The sequence below is a fragment of the Ranitomeya variabilis genome, chromosome 2 (assembly GCF_051348905.1).
Source record: "Ranitomeya variabilis isolate aRanVar5 chromosome 2, aRanVar5.hap1, whole genome shotgun sequence".
NCBI classification, from domain to species: domain Eukaryota; kingdom Metazoa; phylum Chordata; class Amphibia; order Anura; family Dendrobatidae; genus Ranitomeya; species Ranitomeya variabilis.
This window is the reverse complement of record NC_135233.1, coordinates 306,965,897-306,984,732: the sequence shown is the minus strand read 5'-3', so window position 1 is coordinate 306,984,732 and position 18,836 is coordinate 306,965,897. Positions and strand designations below refer to the sequence as shown.

The following is an 18,836-nucleotide window of genomic DNA, read 5'->3' as shown; positions in this document are numbered from 1 at the left end:
CCTAAATGGAAATTCAGAAAAAATGTCAGCTGGAAATTGTCACTTGAAGAAAGAGACCGCGATGACTTCTAACCCATTTATCGCTAAAAGGATTAAAAAATAATCCTAGGTCTCTGCTTTACAGACCTCGCCTGGAAATGGAACACGACCTGCTAGCAATGAAAGGAATGCTATGTTTATAACATAAAAGGTACAAATAGCCAAATGCTTAATAAGCAAGTATAACCCAATAATAGATATTTTACCCTGTTTTCTTAATAAGTCATAGGGCAAGCAATACATTTTTATCTAATGCTTTTAGGAGACAGCTACAATATACTTTTCAACCTTCTGGGAAAAAATAGTACAACTACAACTGCAATTAGTAAAAAAATAAAACTGGGACGCTGAGTAAAGTGTAAAGAAAACAAGAATGCAATAGTCTGGAAATCTCTTATAGCCATATTTTATTTGCTGGATAATACAGGACACAGATCAGACAGTGAAAGTTGGACATTTTTCCATTTCATTTGATAAAATGAACTCATTTTGAAATTGATGACAGCAACTTGTCTCAAAAAAGTTGGGAAAGAGTTAACAAAAGGCTGAAAAAGTAAGTACTAATGAAAAACATCTTAAGGGTTAATTTTCATCTAAGTCACATGACTGTGTACAGAGGAGCACGTTAAAGAGGCAGTCTCTCAGAAGCAGAGATGGTCAAAGGTTCATCAATCTGTGAGAAAAAAAATCTGTGTGTCTAAAAAATTATCAACCAATTTTAGAAAAATGTTCCTCAATGTAAAAATTGCAATATTTTTAAAATTTCACACCATCTATAGTACAAAATATCATCAATAGATTCAGAAATTCTGGAGAAATCCATGTGCACAAGACAAAAGGTTTATGGTCAATATTGGAGGCTCGTGAGTCGTGAGACAAAAGACCTCAGGAGGCACTGCATTAAAAATAGGCAAATCGTTGCAAGGGTTCATGAATACTTTCAGAAGGCATTGTCTATGAACACAGTTCGTGGTGCAAAGAATACATTCCACGAATGCAAGTTAGAACTTTACAATGCAAAGGAGAAGCCATTTATCAACACAATCCAGAAACTGCTGTCTTCTTCTTTGTGACAAAGTCCATTTAAAATTGACTGAGGCAAAATGGAAAACTATTCTGTGGTCAGATGATTCAAAATGTGAATTTTTTATGAAAACCACAGATGACGTGTCCAGAGGACTCAACAGGAGAGGGACCATCCAGCTTGGTATCAACACACAGTACCTGACTCTCTGATGGTATTTGGTTGCATTAGTGCTTATGTGGGTGTGTTATGGCGTGACACAAGGGGTCAGTCTGTCTAACCATGTGGTTGTCCCAGTGCTACCAACAATGTAGTCTACGTGACTTAACTATTGGCTCCAACTGTGGCAATTTCACATGGGTGTCAGCTGTGCGTTGAGTCCTGCCATGTACAGCTGCTCTGCATCCAGTGTGCTTATGACAAGGAAGACTACAAAATTAAGAAGACTTCTGGAACAGAGAGATTTCAAATAAATATAAATGTCTTTGAATTACCAAGAATTAAAAAAATCCATTTTTTTATAAACAATTCAACAGATTTTTTACGCAGTTTCTCGGGATCAAAGCCAGAATAATACCCAATAAGAAGGAGAATGATAAGCCCTTCTTTTATATTTGGCATTCCTTTTGATTACACTTTTTGCTTTGGTTAAAAAAATATATCAAAAATATGTTTTTACATAAAAAATGCTCTGTGTGAAAGACTTAAATGGTAATTCCTAAAATCACAAGTTATCGCCTACCTACAGAATAGTTGTTATCTTGCTGAATGCTGGGGGAGTGATTGCTAAACTATCTTGAGATTGAGGCTTGGGAACCATGAGAATGGGGCTTGAATAGAGTGGAAGTGCGCACACTTAACCTACCCTCCATTTATTTTCTATGGGACTGATAAAGGGAGACGAGTGTTGTATTTTGCTATTTCCGGCAGCATAAAGTCAAAGAGTAGAGAGGAGGTTGAACATGCACACCTCTAGTCTATTTAAGTTTGGGATGCAAAACCTTATTATTGGGGGTTCCAGAGCCCCAATCTCAGGTTCAATGAGATTCCAGAAATCAGTGCCCAGGAGATCAACAAGTTATCCACTATTTTATTGTTAGAGGAAAAGTTATGATTTGGGGAATAACCCTATAAATGCAGGTCCATCTTTGGAGAATTGTTTTAAGCTAAGTCCAAAATTCAGTACGGACTAGTTTTTTAAAATTTACTTTTATTGCAGTTGGAGCTCTAAATTCCTTACATAAACTTTGCTTTGGATGATACAATTGAAGCTCATCGTAGCTACCACTAAACGGAGCTTAGGAGCTTACTAAAGCGGTTTATGCAGAGAACAGTAAAATATAACAATATAATGTTAGGTTCAAGGCTCCTGCTTGTAAAAGCTACAGGTTTCCAGAATCAGATTGTTTAACAAGATATCTGCAATGAGATTTGGTGCTCTGTAGCAAAAAAATGAAGACCCTCTTCATCCTATCAAAAAATCTTTTATAAATATATATATATATATATATATATATATATATATATATATAAATTTAGGGAGGACGGCCTACTTGTACATCTGCTTACTACTAGCATTTTAATACCATTTTAAAATCTCGCATTTTGTGATTATTATATATATATATGTTGTAAATACTGTATAAATAAAAATAATCACAAAATGCAAAATGTTATAATAGTAGTAAAATGCGAGTAGTAAGCAGATATAAGCCGTGCTTCACATTTAATTTTTTCTTAAAATTTATGACTTTATGTTATGACTAATTACATGAATGAAACCCCGTCAGTAAATATATTGGTAAAGCTGTGTTTTTGCTAATTGTAGTCAACATCAGTATTTAGTAGGGGCGATATGATAAGCCATCGCAAAGTATAAGTCAATGCAGCTGTTACTTAATATATTCCTTTTAATCTTCCAGCATAAAACAGAAGTGCAAACATTGCATATACTGTATTTAATATGCAGCTTAACCAATTAGCATTAACAGTCTCTGCCACTAAGCAAAGCCATATCCTTAAACGACTGCTACAATATACTCAAGCATTATAAATGGGAAGGAGCAAATTGATTTGCATGTAATAACAGTGGCAATAAACCTTCCTTGCTACGTGCAATTTTTCCCATCTGTTAATGGAGTGGAAGTTTAGAAGCTATTATTCCCAGAAGGGGACTTACCCAGCTGGACATCTATAACACTTGGCTGGTTCTCCACGGGGAACAATGGTTTAGGAGGCTTCGCTGTGAGTAAAGCTAGAAAACAGAACAGGAGAATGTAATGGAAGTCAGAGACAAATTGCAGCATAGGAAACATTCTATCATGCAAGGCATTTAATTTTGCTACACTTGATACAGTGTAAACATCATCATAAAGTGTGCCTATCTATACAGAATATATTTAACAGTTCAATTTCAATTTCTGTGAATTATTATAGATGGGTTTTCTCTGACAGGTACATTTTCTACACGCTATAAATTTTTGCAAATAGTACCGTGGGTCAAAAGTCATTCCACCACAATCTAACTCAGCAAAGGCTTAAAATTATAATCAAGTAGCATCCTGATACAGAGAATGTTTCAGAGAAATGGGATCTGTAAACTTTGGGGGCTATTAATGTCACCTTGTTGAACCTTTATGATTTACAATGGAATTCGCTTATAGTATTAAAGCAGCTTGCCAACCCATCTTATATTCATGGATGAAGAATTAGGTCCCAGTCGCGCAGACTTTACACCCGGCCAGCTTGTCGTATCTGAACTTCATGTCGGACTGTCATATTTACTGTCATGTGCCATTTGGTTTTCTCAGGATGGTAATTCCTTAAATATTATTATTAAAGCATACAGTATCTTACCCTAAAAGGTAAAAACTTGGCTGTACGTTTTTCTATTTTTCTTCCTACATTTTCTGCACATTTACCTTTTCTTTTTAGACATTAGCTGTATCTGAAATACCTTATTGCTAAGATAGCAATAAGGGTGAGGCTACGCGATTCTAAATTAAGGTAACATATTCTTAAGGAAGTGATGTTTCCAGCTAAAAGAACCCCATAATAATGATAGTCAAAGTATGACCATTAGGGCTTGTGCACACGACCAATCATATTGGACAAGTGCTATTCATTATTTTCAAGGATAGCGCTCGTACCCATGTTATTCCATGGGGTTGTGCATGTCTAATTTTTTTCCTTGAATTGAGTGGTCTGAAGAACAAAACAGAGACATGACTGATTTTGATCTCAATGTCGACTCACACAAAGCAAATCTTTGGGTCTCTGAAAAACATTGTACCACACTCAGATGACATCTAAGTGCGGTCTGATTTTCACAGACTGACAGAATGAAAAGGGTGGAGAAATGTATTCATTTTTTTTCTCCACCTCCGAGAAAAAGTATGATCAGAGTATTCAAACCTTTTTTCTTGGATGTAGAGAAATCGGTTTGCAACTACCCTAACAGTGACATCAAAAGGACCCACAAGTACAATATCTGTGCCAAGGCTCCCAATCACACAGGTGGCCTACCGGGAGTGACCACCACGCTTAACTAAATCACCATTTATAGGACACAGATAGTTGCATTCTGTGGTGGAGCGGGGAAGAAAAGTTTCTCTTCCCTATCTCTCTCTGTTTTGTAGACCACCTGTTAAATTTAACCTGTGAATTGCAGAATGCCAGGAACTTGCACAAGAAGTCAGTGAAGTGGGGCTATGATGCCACCATGTTACTCAGCCAGCTTGTGATGCTGAAGGTTGGTGGAATAATCAGGATTTGGGATATTATTGTATTTATTTTAAATGTATTTATTTTTACTTTGTGGCACACTTACTTTTTGGAATAGAGGACTCAGGATGCATTATTACTTTTGGTGGATCACCTGGTACATTATTGTACAGGGGGAATGCAGGGTGCATTATTAATATTTGTTGGGCACTGAGTGGGGCAATATTACTCTTTGGGGTACTTGGGGCAATATTACTTTTTGGGGTACTTGGGGTAATATTACTTGTTAAGGAGACACTTAAGGGCCATTACTTTTTACGGGCACTCAGGGGACAGTATTAATTGTTAAGTGGTCACTTAAGGTTCGTTATGAAATTATAGAGGCACTGGCAGCATTCAGGCAGTGCTCCCTCTGGGAAGCGAGCATGGTCAATCAGAAGTGAAGTAAGGGCCTCAATGCGTACGCGCACAACAGCAGACACACTGGCAGCATTCAGGCAGTCCTCACTCTGGGAAGTAAGCATGGTTAATCAGAAGTGGAGAAAGAGCCCCAATGCATACACACACAACAGCAGACACACTGGCAGCATTCAGGAAGTGCTCAGGCTGGGAAGCAAACATGATCAATCAGAAGTGGAGAAAGAGCCCCATTGCGTACACGCACAACAGCAGACACACTGGCAGCATTCAGGCAGTCCTCACTCTGGGAAGTAAGCATGGTTAATCAGAAGTGGAGAAAGAGCCCCAATGCATACACACACAACAGCAGACACACTGGCAGCATTCAGGAAGTGCTCAGGCTGGGAAGCAAACATGATCAATCAGAAGTGGAGAAAGAGCCCCATTGCGTACATGCACAACAGCAGACACACTGGCAGCATTCAGGCAGTCCTCACTCTGGGAAGCGAGCATGGTTACTCAGAAGGGGAGGAAGGGCCCCAATATGAAAATGAGGAGGTATAACCGGGCACCAATCTTTTGGCCATATCAAGGTGCATTAAATTCACCTCATAATTTAAAAGTTATCTTATCAGGCACTATACAGTAAAGATACAATGCTACTATGGCTGTTATAGGGAAGTCCCCTACATCACTGTATAGCCCATTTAAAATGCATTTTGAGGGTGACAGACTCCATTTAATAAAAATAATATTCATATTGCAATATATGAAAGTAATTACAAGATAATCACATTTAAAATACCATGAAAGCAAAATTAGACAAAAAAGTTTAATTGTGAAGACTTTGGTATATAAAGTGATACAAAGCTGCTAAATCACTATCACTACGTTATTATCTTTACTATTAATACTGTTCATTAGATTTATCTGTACCTGCATACAATCATAAGTGACTTGTGAATTATATAGGAAATAGGCAAATCCCACATAACCTATGGTAAGACATCAGTGTCTCATTAGTTTCTGCAATATGTGTGTATATGTAGAGTTATTTTTAGACATTGCATAGCTGTCAGATAGAATTGTTTTACTGGCCATAGAAAGTGTCAGCAACAACAGCAGAGTCAGAACCGATAGCGAAACCAGAGGCATCGCCCCAAGTCACAAGCACCAGATGTCAAATGCTGCTATGTAGACCCTCCACAATGTCATGGAGCTTGTGGGCCTCTTGTCAAAACAGTGGACTTGCCTGAGGTTTGCCATTTCATCAGGCTGGGTTAACCGCCTGCTTTATTTTCATAAACAGTATGTGGCTTCATAAAGTTTATCCAAGTTCCTGTTTATTACTAAAATAAAAATTACATATTTGAGATGGTAATTCAATATTAAGCATTAATGTTTAACCCTATGTCTGGCAAGCACCCACAAGATGACCTCCTTGTAGAGCAATTTCATGTATATTTCTGATTTATTTTCAACTCGAAGATAATTTAAATCAGAAGGTGAACTTCTAAAAACTCACAATTTCTTCCAAATAATATTTGCACAAAATTTTGCATGCAACATTTGCCCTCCTGTGAATACCTCTCAGGGCTATTCATTGAAAAAAATTGCATACACTGTAGCTAAAATCCGCACTACCTATTTTTCCATATCTGGCACAAGGATAACCAAAATGTATCACCCAGTTTATTAAGAGACATACACCTCCTTAAAGCACAATTCCAACGTTAAATTTTTATTTCAGCACTGGAGTGGCATCACTTGTGTAAATTCCCAGTCCCTAAACTCATAATTACCAGCCGCTGTCTTCTTCTGTTCGTGGTGTCGCTTCGGTCGTCTTCTGCAGGTTGTGACCTGCTGGATCGCTCCAGTATTTGCTGGTTAAGCCAGAGGTCACTTATCATGTAAGTCTGTGAGAAGCAGAATGTGGATCTCATAGACTTACACTGAGGGCTCGAGACTGTTACCTATGACTTCTGGTTAGTTACAAGTTGCAGTTACGAGATGGCGGATCAGGACTAGGACAGCACGAAGAAAAGCTGAAGATGGTGGCAAATAAGTATAATACCTGGGGCTAGGAACTTACATTAGTGACTGTACTACAGTGCTGAAATAAAAATAATGCTGAAGTGGAACTTTAAAAAATTTGTTGTACTTTATGCCTGCTCGCTTTAGGTTTAAGACCGCTATACAAAACACCATTCATTGTAAATTTTAATTTCACAATGGTGATTCTATCCAATAGCTAGTGACAAGAAGAGCAAGAACAAAGGTAGCTAATTCCCATCATTAGCAGGTAGCCAATTATATAGAACAGCTTAAATGTGCACTACAAAGAAAAACTCAGAGAACACAAAAACATATTAAAAGACTTAATAAAGACAGTGGGTCAACCTCACAATTGCCAGTTGCATCCCCACATCCTTCACTTGCAGGACCAGAGCACTGGTATTTTTACTTCCTCTGCTTCATTTGTCTTTCTAAGGCTAGGTTCACATTTGCAGTTGAGTCCGCAGTGTCTCGTCCGCAACCGCAACCGCATTGCAAAACGCATGCAAACGCTGCCTTTTTTAATCCGCATCAACTTACGCATGATGGTTAAAAAACCGCAACGTTTGCACGCGTTTGTATGCGATTTTGCATGCGTTCACGTTTTTTATGCGCTTGCGTTTGATATTTCCAGGATGGCGTGTCTTAGTGGGTGTGTCTCAATCAGTTTCTGGACATGCGCAGTCCGAAGTACGCAAGCACATCGAACGCATGCATATGCAAAGACATGCGTACGCATGCGTTCCCATAGACAGTAATGCGTTTTTAACGCACTCATCCACATGCGCATGCCTGCGCATATTTGACAGAAATTTGCCACCTCAAAAATTCTAAAGGTACCGTCACATTAAGCGACGCTGCAGCGATAGCGACAACGATGCCGATCGCTGCAGCGTCGCTGTTTGATCGCTGGAGAGCTGTCATACAGACCGCTCTCCAGCGACCAACGATGCCGAGGTCCCCGGGTAACCAGGGTAAACATCGGGTTGCTAAGCGCAGGGCCGCACTTAGTAACCCGATGTTTACCCTGGTTACCAGCGTAAAAGTAAAAAAAACAAACAGTACATACTCACCCAGCGTCCCCCAGCTTCTGCTTCCTGACACTGACTGAGCTCCGGCCCTAACAGCACAGCGGCTTTCACTTTCACTTTAGGGCCGGCGCTCAGTCAGTGTCAGGAAGCAGACGCTGGGGGAGGTATGACGCTGGGTGAGTATGTACTGTTTGTTTTTTTTACTTTTACGCTGGTAACCAGGGTAAACATCGGGTTACTAAGCGCGGCCCTGCGCTTGGTAACCCGATGTTTACCCTGGTTACCAGTGTAAAACATCGCTGGTATCGTTGCTTTTGGTGTCAAACACAACGATACACGGCGATCGGACGACCAAATAAAGTTCTGGACTTTATTCAGCGACCAGCGACATCACAGCAGGATCCTGATCGCTGCTGCGTGTCAAACGAAACGATATCGCTAGCGAGGACGCTGCAACGTCACGGATCGCTAGCGATATCGTTTAGTGTGACGGTACCTTTACATGGTTCATCAGCCGCGCCCCACCGCACACCACGAAACAATGCATGCGGAAGCAAACGCAGGCGAACGCATGCAAGCAAGGGCACCTGCGTCTACAATATTAAAGATAGGAAATCAAGACGCATGCGGATGTATGCATCAGAAATGCTGTGGACACAACCGCAAATGTGAAACAATCCTTAGTAATCTACATTGATAATTTGTCAAAAACTGAACAGGAGTTCTATTAATAAGCTTGTCTCTTACTCATGGCATCTTGCACACCTGAAATGTATTCGTGGAATGAGATTTCTATAGTTTGCTGTATCCTTGAGTCTCTGCAAATATTGAGGCAGAAGCAAGGCTTAAGTGCAGGATATAGAGAAAAGGTCCCCAACCTGTGACTCGGGAGCCACATGTGACTCATGGGACCATGTTGTGTGGCTCACAGACCTCTATTAGCTTGGTGCGTTAGCACCAGTTTTAGCAGACAACTATGAAGACAAGATCATCAGATGGTGACTTTTGTAAGTAGTCCCACACAAAAGAACAGATCTGCATGCAAGTATACTGGTGGGGAGTCGAGGATAAATATAGTAAATTGGAGGTACAATGATACTGTCAGTTAGAGGGATGATTGAAGATGGGTGAGATAGTGTGGTCAATGTACCTAATGCAAGAATACTGAAAGGGGTGGGGGAAAGTGGGAACCCTGGATATAAGTATACTGCAATGAACAGAGGAGGAGACAAGGTCTTGGTAAGCTGTTGGGAAGTTTTGGCTATCATAATCTCGGAATTGTGGGACTCTCGGTGTCATCACTATGGTTTAAGTGGAAGGGATTCGGCCCAGTACTGCTCACAACCATTTATCAGAGCTGAATGTGGCTTTCAAAAGTATGAAAAATTAAGGAATGGCTGGTCTAGATAGATAGAGCACTAAAAGAGTAGATCTATGAAAGACAACACAGAAGTTGGGTATAAAACTGAAAGTCTCCGCTATTGGTATTGCAACATGCTGTAGATTCTCATCGTGGAACATCCACAACAAATTTGTCCGGTGGCGACATATGCTCAAGAATGTTTTTTGCATTATCCTAAAATATTCTCACACTACCATCCATAATTCATTATTCTAAATACCTGTAAAACTACATTTCAAAACAGAATTGTCAAAATACGTTAAATCATAATTTATTTTTACAGGTATTCCGAAATATAATGATAGTCCTGATTGTGTTCCTTAAGAAACATTCTATAGATAACATAGGTGTCCAAAATAGATGACCGGTTATTTTTTTTAGAATCCATTGAAATGGTAATTTGGAATAGTGACTAGGAATCAACCAACAGCAGATCTTGGCACAGATGTGTGCATTCAGCTCCAATGTGGTGACAGTTTTAGGGCAGTCAGTGAAAGTATAGTCCAGGAAAAGTCATAGTTCAGGCGTAATTTTAGAGGGCATCTTGTCAAAATAATTACAGGTCTTCTGTTTTTTAAACAAAAAGATCTGGCAGTGGAAAGAGAAAAAAATATTTTTGCCTTAATGTCTTGTCCTCAAGGAAGAGAAAAAAAAGCAGAGATCGTCATATAAAGAATTAATGTACCAGAGGTAAAATGATACATATATCTACAGTTCAAGGATAGAGCCATACTGCAGATTCTAGTGAATCCGATTGACATGAAACATCTGTTGTATTTTTCTAGTGGAGGCTTTAAGTGTTTTTTATAGGATATTTTTATATCTCGGTTAGATCTGCACTTTTATTCTCATGCAATTGAAAAATACAAGTTAAATATAATTATAAAAAAATCAAATCCAATGTAAGACAGTGTAAATCATGTTTGTAATTAATTTAAAGGGTTGTCCAGTGAAAATAATTTATCTCCTAACCACTAGTGATGAGCATGCTCGGGGGTCCTCCGAGTAATTTTTAGTACTTGGAGATTTAGTTTTTCTTGCTGCAGCTGAATGATTTACATCTGTTAGCCAGCATAAGTACTTGTGGGGGTTGCCTGGTTGCTAGGGAATCCCCACATGTACTTATGCTGGCTAACAGATGCAAATCATTCAGCTGCGGCAAGAAAAACTAAATCTCTGAGTACTAAAAAATACTCGGAGGACCCCCGAGAATGCTCGAGAAATCTCGAGTAACGAGTATATTCGCTCATCACTAGTATCCACATTATAGGTGACAATTTTCTGATTAGTGTATGTCTAACCACTGAGACCTGCACTGGTGGGTAGAACAGGGAATTTTTGATCCCCAATGGTGTGCTTTTATCCCATAAAATGGATGCCCAACCGCCACTCTATACATTCATTGTCCATGGGGCTGTTGGAAAAAGTCGAGTGCAGTTCTTGGTAGCCCCATAGGGAATGAACGTATCATCGGTCAAGCATGTGTACTGCCACTCCATTCTAACAAGAATGAAAGTTCTCCATTCTGCCAGTTAGTGCAGGTTCCAGCAGTTGGACACACACAGATCAGCAATTTACAAGTTATCAAATGTCCTGTTTTCACCAGGCAACCATATTAATTCTTAAGCAATATTATGGATGGCTATGGTTATGTTCATACCATAAACACAGTGGAGATTTGATGTATACATCAGAAGTTCTCTTAGCATATATGAAAAATGCATCTTTAGCTGAAAATCAAGTGTGTTGTGTAACATTTTTGTATTGCAAATCATGATATGCTGATTAGCCAGGACTAGTCCAGCAGGGCATCTATTCCTCCAGACTATCTTTGACCTTGCGTGCTGTAATCTCTTGCACCTGGTGTGATTGACATATCCTTCATTGTGCTGTCATAACTTCAAAGTAAGATTTTGTGCATTTGTGTGAGAGCTCCTGCACTGAAGTTATTACAGTGAAGATGTCAATCACGCCAAATGGCTGTTTGTGATTATAGCACCAAAAGCAAGGACCAGTTCAAATAATATCAGCTGGTTTAACTGATGGCTTAAGAAAATGTGTCTCATTACCAAGGTGCCACACATGAAACATCTCATAATGGGTAAAACCAGTGAGCTGTCCCAAGGCCTTTGCAACCTTATTGTTGCAAAACGTACTGATGGCATTGGTTACAGAAGAATTTCTAAACTACTCAAGGTTCCAGACAGCACTGCTGAGCCCATAGTCCAGAAGTGGAAAAAAGGTGCTCCCTGTAAGATTTCAGACAGAAGAGTGATAAGAATTATCAGAAGATGCGTCCAAGAGACAAGGACCACCTGCTGAGAGCTACAGGAAAAAACAGGAATCAGCAAGTACAATTGTTTCAAAGAAAACTATATGTAATGCCCTTAATCTCCATGATTCCTTTGCTTGTGTGGATTTGACGGATTGTTACCGACATCTGGTGAGAATTTCCTGTCAATAGCACCTTTAGAAATATATTTAGTTAAAAAATCAGTAACATGTTCAATCCATATTTCACCAGCTGTATATGCATGTGTAATGTGTATTGTGCATGCAGCTTCTATATCAAAACACAAATTAACTAAAACATATTTATTAGGATAAGCATAAAAAATGGGAAAAAATAAATCTCGGCAGTTGGTATCCAGACATCTGGTTTACATGTTTCAAACATAAACTCTTTTGATCATTAAGTCAAGAGTTAAGAGTGATTTCGCTTCGAACACGTAGACCAGACGTTTAGACGCCTACAGCCGTGATTCTAATTTTTCTCAGTTTTTATAGTCTATCCTAATAAATGTGATGTTTTAGATTTTTTTGTTTTGACTTAGCAGCTGCTGGATAAACAATTCTTTTTACTAAAAATAATGCTCCCACACAGGTAATCTCCAACAGTATCCACCTAACAGATCAAGCTTGATAGTGTCATCATAACAGGGCAAGTTAAAACAATTACTGTAAAAGTCAGTCTATCAAAGCTGAGGAGGAGGGAATAAGGCTATAAAAAATGGTCTGGTAGTGGCACATGTACCATGAAGAGGATATTACCATTCTTATCACACATATGCAATTACATTTTTTTCCCAAACATTTTTTCCCTTCTATGTATTACTTTTCGATTCTAATATTTTTACATGAAAAATCACTTGATTAAAAGCAGACCAAGAAATAAAGTTGCATAAAAATAACTCTGAAAAAAACTAAAAAGCTATTTGGCTCTACATGATTTAACTTATTTATAATATATAATTTTCATTTTTTTATGATTAGTATATAAAAGAGGCAACTGTAACATCAATGGAGAAAAAATAGACACATTCTAAACATATTATGTTCTCATATAAAGCCTGAATTTTTTTTTTTTAAAGGAATGATGCTTCACATCACCCTTCAGTTCAAGGATATCTGCAGTGTGCATTTTATGACATTTTTATCTTCCTGACTTAATTTTTTTTTCTTTTCATCTTCTGGAAAAGTAAAGAAGTGGTGACAGATGAGGCAAGAACCCATCATCCATCTTGAATGGACAGCTGGAGCTTTAGCATGCAAATGAAACCTATCATTCTTGTCAACCTAAAGCCATAGCACCAAAGACTGCAGTCCGGAGCCAATTAATATTCCATGACCAATCAGTCCACTCATGCACAGGACTGTTCACAGTACAGTGCCATCTCACTGACAAGAATTATTAGCGCGCTGGGTCTATGTATAATATACCCCACGGAAGTGAAAATATATCTTGTACATGTCTTTAGAGCCAAACAAAAATCAACAGATAGAACATCTATGGCAAGAAGCAACAAGATATCAAATGGGGCTTATATAGAATAACATTTCGTTGGCATGTAGGAGCTGGAATTAAACAACGAGGAGAATTAAAGTATATGTCTACTTTATTAAAAAATGTTTTATTCATCCTGTAAGAAAATCCTTAGTTAATAAAAGGTGATCTTCAATTCAATATAGAGATGAGTGGATCGTTTGAAACCCAATCTAACCTTGGTCATGGTGTGACCAGTAGAAGCGCCACTGCAGCGCGAAATGGCTGTCGTCTATTCCAATCCTGCTCCCATCCTCCCAACGCCGATGTTTTAAAGTATTGGAATAAAGAAGTTTTTTAACCGGTGAGTGCCATCCGTTCCTTTCAATTTTTGTATCCATTGTGGCTATTTCTTTGGAGTGGCACCCCGGCTCACGGAGCACTTACTGCTGTATATATGCTTGCAGCATCAGTTCATGCAATTACCTGTGCACTGAGTGGGCTTCCCCGCTGTGTGGATTAACAACTTGTTGGAGTGGTTTTATAAAGACTATGATAGTCCTATCTGATTAGCTCAGCTATACCATCAGATGTGATAGCAGCAAAGCTAATGGGGAAGCCTGCCTATCTGCACTCAAGGTGACAGGAGTCTTCTTCAGCTCATGCAATCTTCTGCAACGTGTAAATGGCAGCAGTCAATTTTCTGTGAAGCAAATTGCAATTAGTTTGAAATCACCGAGTTCAAAGAATTCTTAAAAATTCACCATGGATTTGATTCACATTGAAACATTTCAATCATCTCTGGTTCAAAATCCGAATTTATACCAGTAATTACGAAGAGTCTCTCACTCTGGAGGACCAGTCCTATCTGTCCCTCCAGATAGGTAAAACACTTTTGGCTAGATGCCCCTTCCAACAAGTAAGGATTGTCCTAAATGGAGAATCATCCACTTAATATCCTTCTCCTGATATTGAAAACATTAGGAGGAATCACTAAAACAATTACTGGTATATGATGCTACTATTATGCATATTAAAAGTTGCTTAAAATGTTATGAAACTTTGTAAAAACGTTATACTAGCCATAATGGAATGATCACAAATTACAACACATATCATGTGATGGCGTAAACTCCAAAGTTGCACTCGCAATTCAATATATTTAGAGCTGAACTCTCCATGCATTCCCTGCTGGTTTAATGTCTGAACATTGAAGAAACAATGTTTCTTATTATTCATACAGAATGTCATGACTGCGGAGAATCAAAGGTCATTGGCTGCAGCAGTCATCTGACCCCCAAAAGAGGAGCAACACTGTTTTGGTAGGTGAGTTTTACTTTTTGAACAACATGGGATCATTGATAAAATGTTTTTAAGTATTGGACAACCGCTTTACGAAGATCTATAAAAGTCTTCAGAATCCAACACTGATTCAACAGAAAAGATTCAAACGATTAGTACCCCATCATCATGAATCTGTACCATGGATGCATTACCAAACATATACTGAATGTAGAACTAGCATGTATGACTAGTAAAGAAGACCGGACACTATTTAATCTAATATATAAAGCTGAATGTGTGTGTGTGTGTATGTATGTATGTATGTATGTATGTCCGGGATTGGCATCTGAACCGTAGCAGCTACAGCCACAAAATTTTGCACAGTCACACGTCTGGACCCCGAGAGCGTCATAGGCTATGTTGTGAGGTGAAATTTTAACCCCGCGCTTTCCAATTCACCAAACAATTTTGCCCCTATCTACATAATGGGGAAAAAGTGAAAGGAAAAGTGTTGGAGGCGTCGCAGCTACAGGCACAAAATTTTGCACAGTCACACGTCTGGACCCTGAGAGCGTCAAAGCTATATTGTGAGGTGAAATTTTAACCCCGCGCTTTCCAAGTCACCAAACAATTTTGCCCCTATCTACATAATGGGGAAAAAATGAAAGGAAAAGTGTTGGAGGCAAATTAACAGCTGCCAGATGTGAACAAGGGGGACTTAAAGAATGACAGCGATGGCACCAAAGAGTATATACTGTACAGTTGCTAAGGTGGGGCCCCAACATGGGATAATCACACCACCACGGGGATATGAACACACACACAAAATGCGCCACACACTACCACGTGCTCGAACACATATACCACCCTCAGTGCACATTTCACCACACATACACCAACCTCGCCACATAAAAGTAGAAACACAAAAGTCGCCGCTCAAAACTCGCCACGCGCAAAACTCTCCACATGCAAAACTCGCCACACGTGCAAAACTCGCCACACGCAAAACTTGCACACGCAGAAAAATTGCCACACGCAGAAAAATTGCCACATGCACAAAAGTTGCAACACATGCAAAAGTTGCCTCACACAAAACTTGCACATACTCAAAAGGCACCACACATAAAACTCGCCACGCGCAAAACTCGCCATGCGCAAAACTTGCTGCACACAACTTGCTACACTAACCTGTCACATGCAACTCGACACACAAAAAGTTGCTACACGCATGTCGCCACACAACTCATCTCACAAAAGTCCCTACATGCATGTCGCCACACGCAACTCAACACACACAACTTGACACACGAAACTCGCCCTAAAACACACACAAGTCTGGTATCCTTCAAAAATAAAAATCTGATTAATAAGCAGACAAACTACAAGAGCAACAAATGTACCATATAGGAATCCGGCAGCTGTCAGTCACATGACCAGTCTATTATGTGTATGTGTGAGCTAATATATACTGCCAGGGGGTGGGCTTACTGTTGGCTGGGGATTTATCAGGCTGCCATTTTAGCTTACAAATACTGAGGTAAAAATACTGACCAAATAACGTGTGAACGAGGGCTAATACAGGAGGAGATGGCATACAGCTATATACTATATACAGGAGATGACACACAGGTATATACTATTTACAGGGGAGATGACACACAGGTATATACTATATACAGGAGGAGATGACACACAGATATATACTATATACAGGAGAGATGACACACAGGTATATACTATATAGAGGAGGAGATGACATACAGGTACATACTACATACAGGAGGAGATGACATACAGGTATATACTATATACAGGAGGAGATGACACACAGGTATATACTATATACAGGAGCAGATTACCTACAGGTATATAGTATATACAGGAGGAGATGACACAGGTATATGCTATGTATAGGAGGAGATGACATACAGGTATATACTATATACAGGAGATGACACACAGATATATACTATATATAGGTGAGATGACACACAGGTATATACTATATACAGGAGATTACATACAGGTATATCTAATATATAAAGCTGAATGTGTGTATGTATGTATGTGTGTATGTCCGGGATTGGCATCTGTACCGTCGCAGCTACAGCCACAAAATTTTGCACAGTCACACGTCTGGACCCCGAGAGCGTCATAGGCTATGTTGTGAGGTGAAATTTTAACCCCGCGCGTTCCAATTCACCAAACAATTTTGCTCCTATCTACATAATGGGGAAAAAGTGAAGGGAAAAGTGTTGGAGGAAAATTGACAGCTGCCAGATGTGAACAATGAGGACTTAAAGAATGAGAGCGATGGCGACAAAGAGTATATACCGTACAGTTGCTAAGGTGGGGCCCCGACATGGGATACTCACCACACACGGGGATATGAACACAAACACAAAATGCGCCACACACTACCACGTGCTTGAACACATATACCACCCTCAGCACACATTTCACCACACACACACACCAACCTCGCCACATAAAAGTCGAAACACAAAAGTCACCACTCAAAACTCGCTACATGCAAAACTCGCCATATGCAAAACTAGGCTCACGCAAAACTCGCCACACGTGCAAAACTCACCTCATGGAAAACTCACCTCATGCAAAACTTGCACACACAGAAAAATTGCCACATGTACAAAAGTTGCACCACATGCAAAAGTTGCCTCACACAAAACTTGCACATACTCAAAATGCACCACACATAAAACTCGCCACGCGCAAAACTCGCCATGCACAAATCTTGCTGCACACAACTTGCTACACTAACCTGTCACATGCAACTCAACACACAAAATGTTGCTACACGCATGTCGCCACACAAAACTCATCTCACAAAAGTCGCTACATGCATGTCGCCACACGCAACTCAACACACACAACTTGACACATAAAACTCGCCCTAAAACACACACAAGTCTGGTATTGTCCTTCAAAAATAAAAATCTGATTAATAAGCAAACTACAAGAGCAACAAATGTACCATATAGGAAATACGGCAGCTGTCAGTCACATGACCTGTCTATTATGTGTATGTGTGAGCTAATATATACTGCCAGGGGGGAGGGCTTCCTGTTGGCTGGGGATTTATCAGGCTGCCAATAGCAACCAATCACAGCTCAGCTTCTATTTTGCTACAGTTAATTAACCTGAGCTCTGATTGGTTAATATAGGCAACAAAGACATTCTCAGTATAACAAAGCTAATATATGTTGTGAAATGCTTCTATTTGCTTAGTTTTTGCCTTTTAATAATTACATTTCTATCTATTTGTTTTGTGGTTTTTGTGTGCAGAATAAATTTTTGTTAACACATTCTATTTTGCTAACAGCAGTCATTAACCCGGGCGAAGCCGGGTAGTACAGCTAGTATAAAGATAAAGAACTTTTCACAATTTCATATTGTATTTAATAATCTCAAAAGCCACCCTCAGAGCTCATGGGAACAAAAAAAAAGCTGGATCTCTTAAAATAACTGTTTTTGCCATGCAAGTAGTTGTATGTAACCAAGCATGAAAGAGGAGAGGTTTGTAGGTGACCTCTCAATATCTCTGCTGGGAATTCAGCATATTGTGTTGAAATGGCTATATATGCTTGACTGGACACTATAAGGAAACCTTTGTATGTCCCCTTTACGAGCCATTTAAGCTGGAGCCGACTGATCCACCAAAGCACCAAATGATTCTTTCATTTGCCCACACAATAATAAGCTCAAATTTGCTAAGAAGATGACAAAATCATTTGGAGATGACTTTACACTACCGTATTTTTCAGACTATAAGATGCATCGGACCATAAGACGCACCCCAAATTTTCAGAAGAAAAATAGGGGAAAAAATTAATGTGTCTAATGGGGATCCACTATCAGTCCGAACTCAGCTTAACAGGGGGAATCGAAAGTGCTGGTGGAGCGTGGTCACAGGGGGTGTTCGGTGGTCCATTCCAGTCACTCCCATTCCAGACTGGTGCAGTAGGTTTGGGGGTGCTCATGGTGCGGGGTCTCCTGACATTTCCTGAAAGCCTGGAGTCCCTGCACATCCAATGCTGTGATGCTGTAGCCTCCGGGAAATCCCATCCCAGGCTGGTGCGGCAGGTTTGGCGGTGC

General features: G+C 39.5%; 1 protein-coding gene across 2 annotated transcripts in view; it reads right to left on the bottom strand.

Moving 5' to 3' along the window:
• Positions 1 to 18,836, bottom strand: part of IL1RAPL2 (interleukin 1 receptor accessory protein like 2) — a 1,069,016-nt gene that overhangs the window by 334,015 nt on the left and 716,165 nt on the right. For both annotated transcript variants that reach the window (XM_077285203.1, XM_077285204.1), the window contains one exon: positions 3,243 to 3,317. In XM_077285203.1, the coding sequence (XP_077141318.1) occupies positions 3,243 to 3,317 (75 nt within the window). The remainder of the gene's footprint in view (positions 1 to 3,242; positions 3,318 to 18,836) is intronic.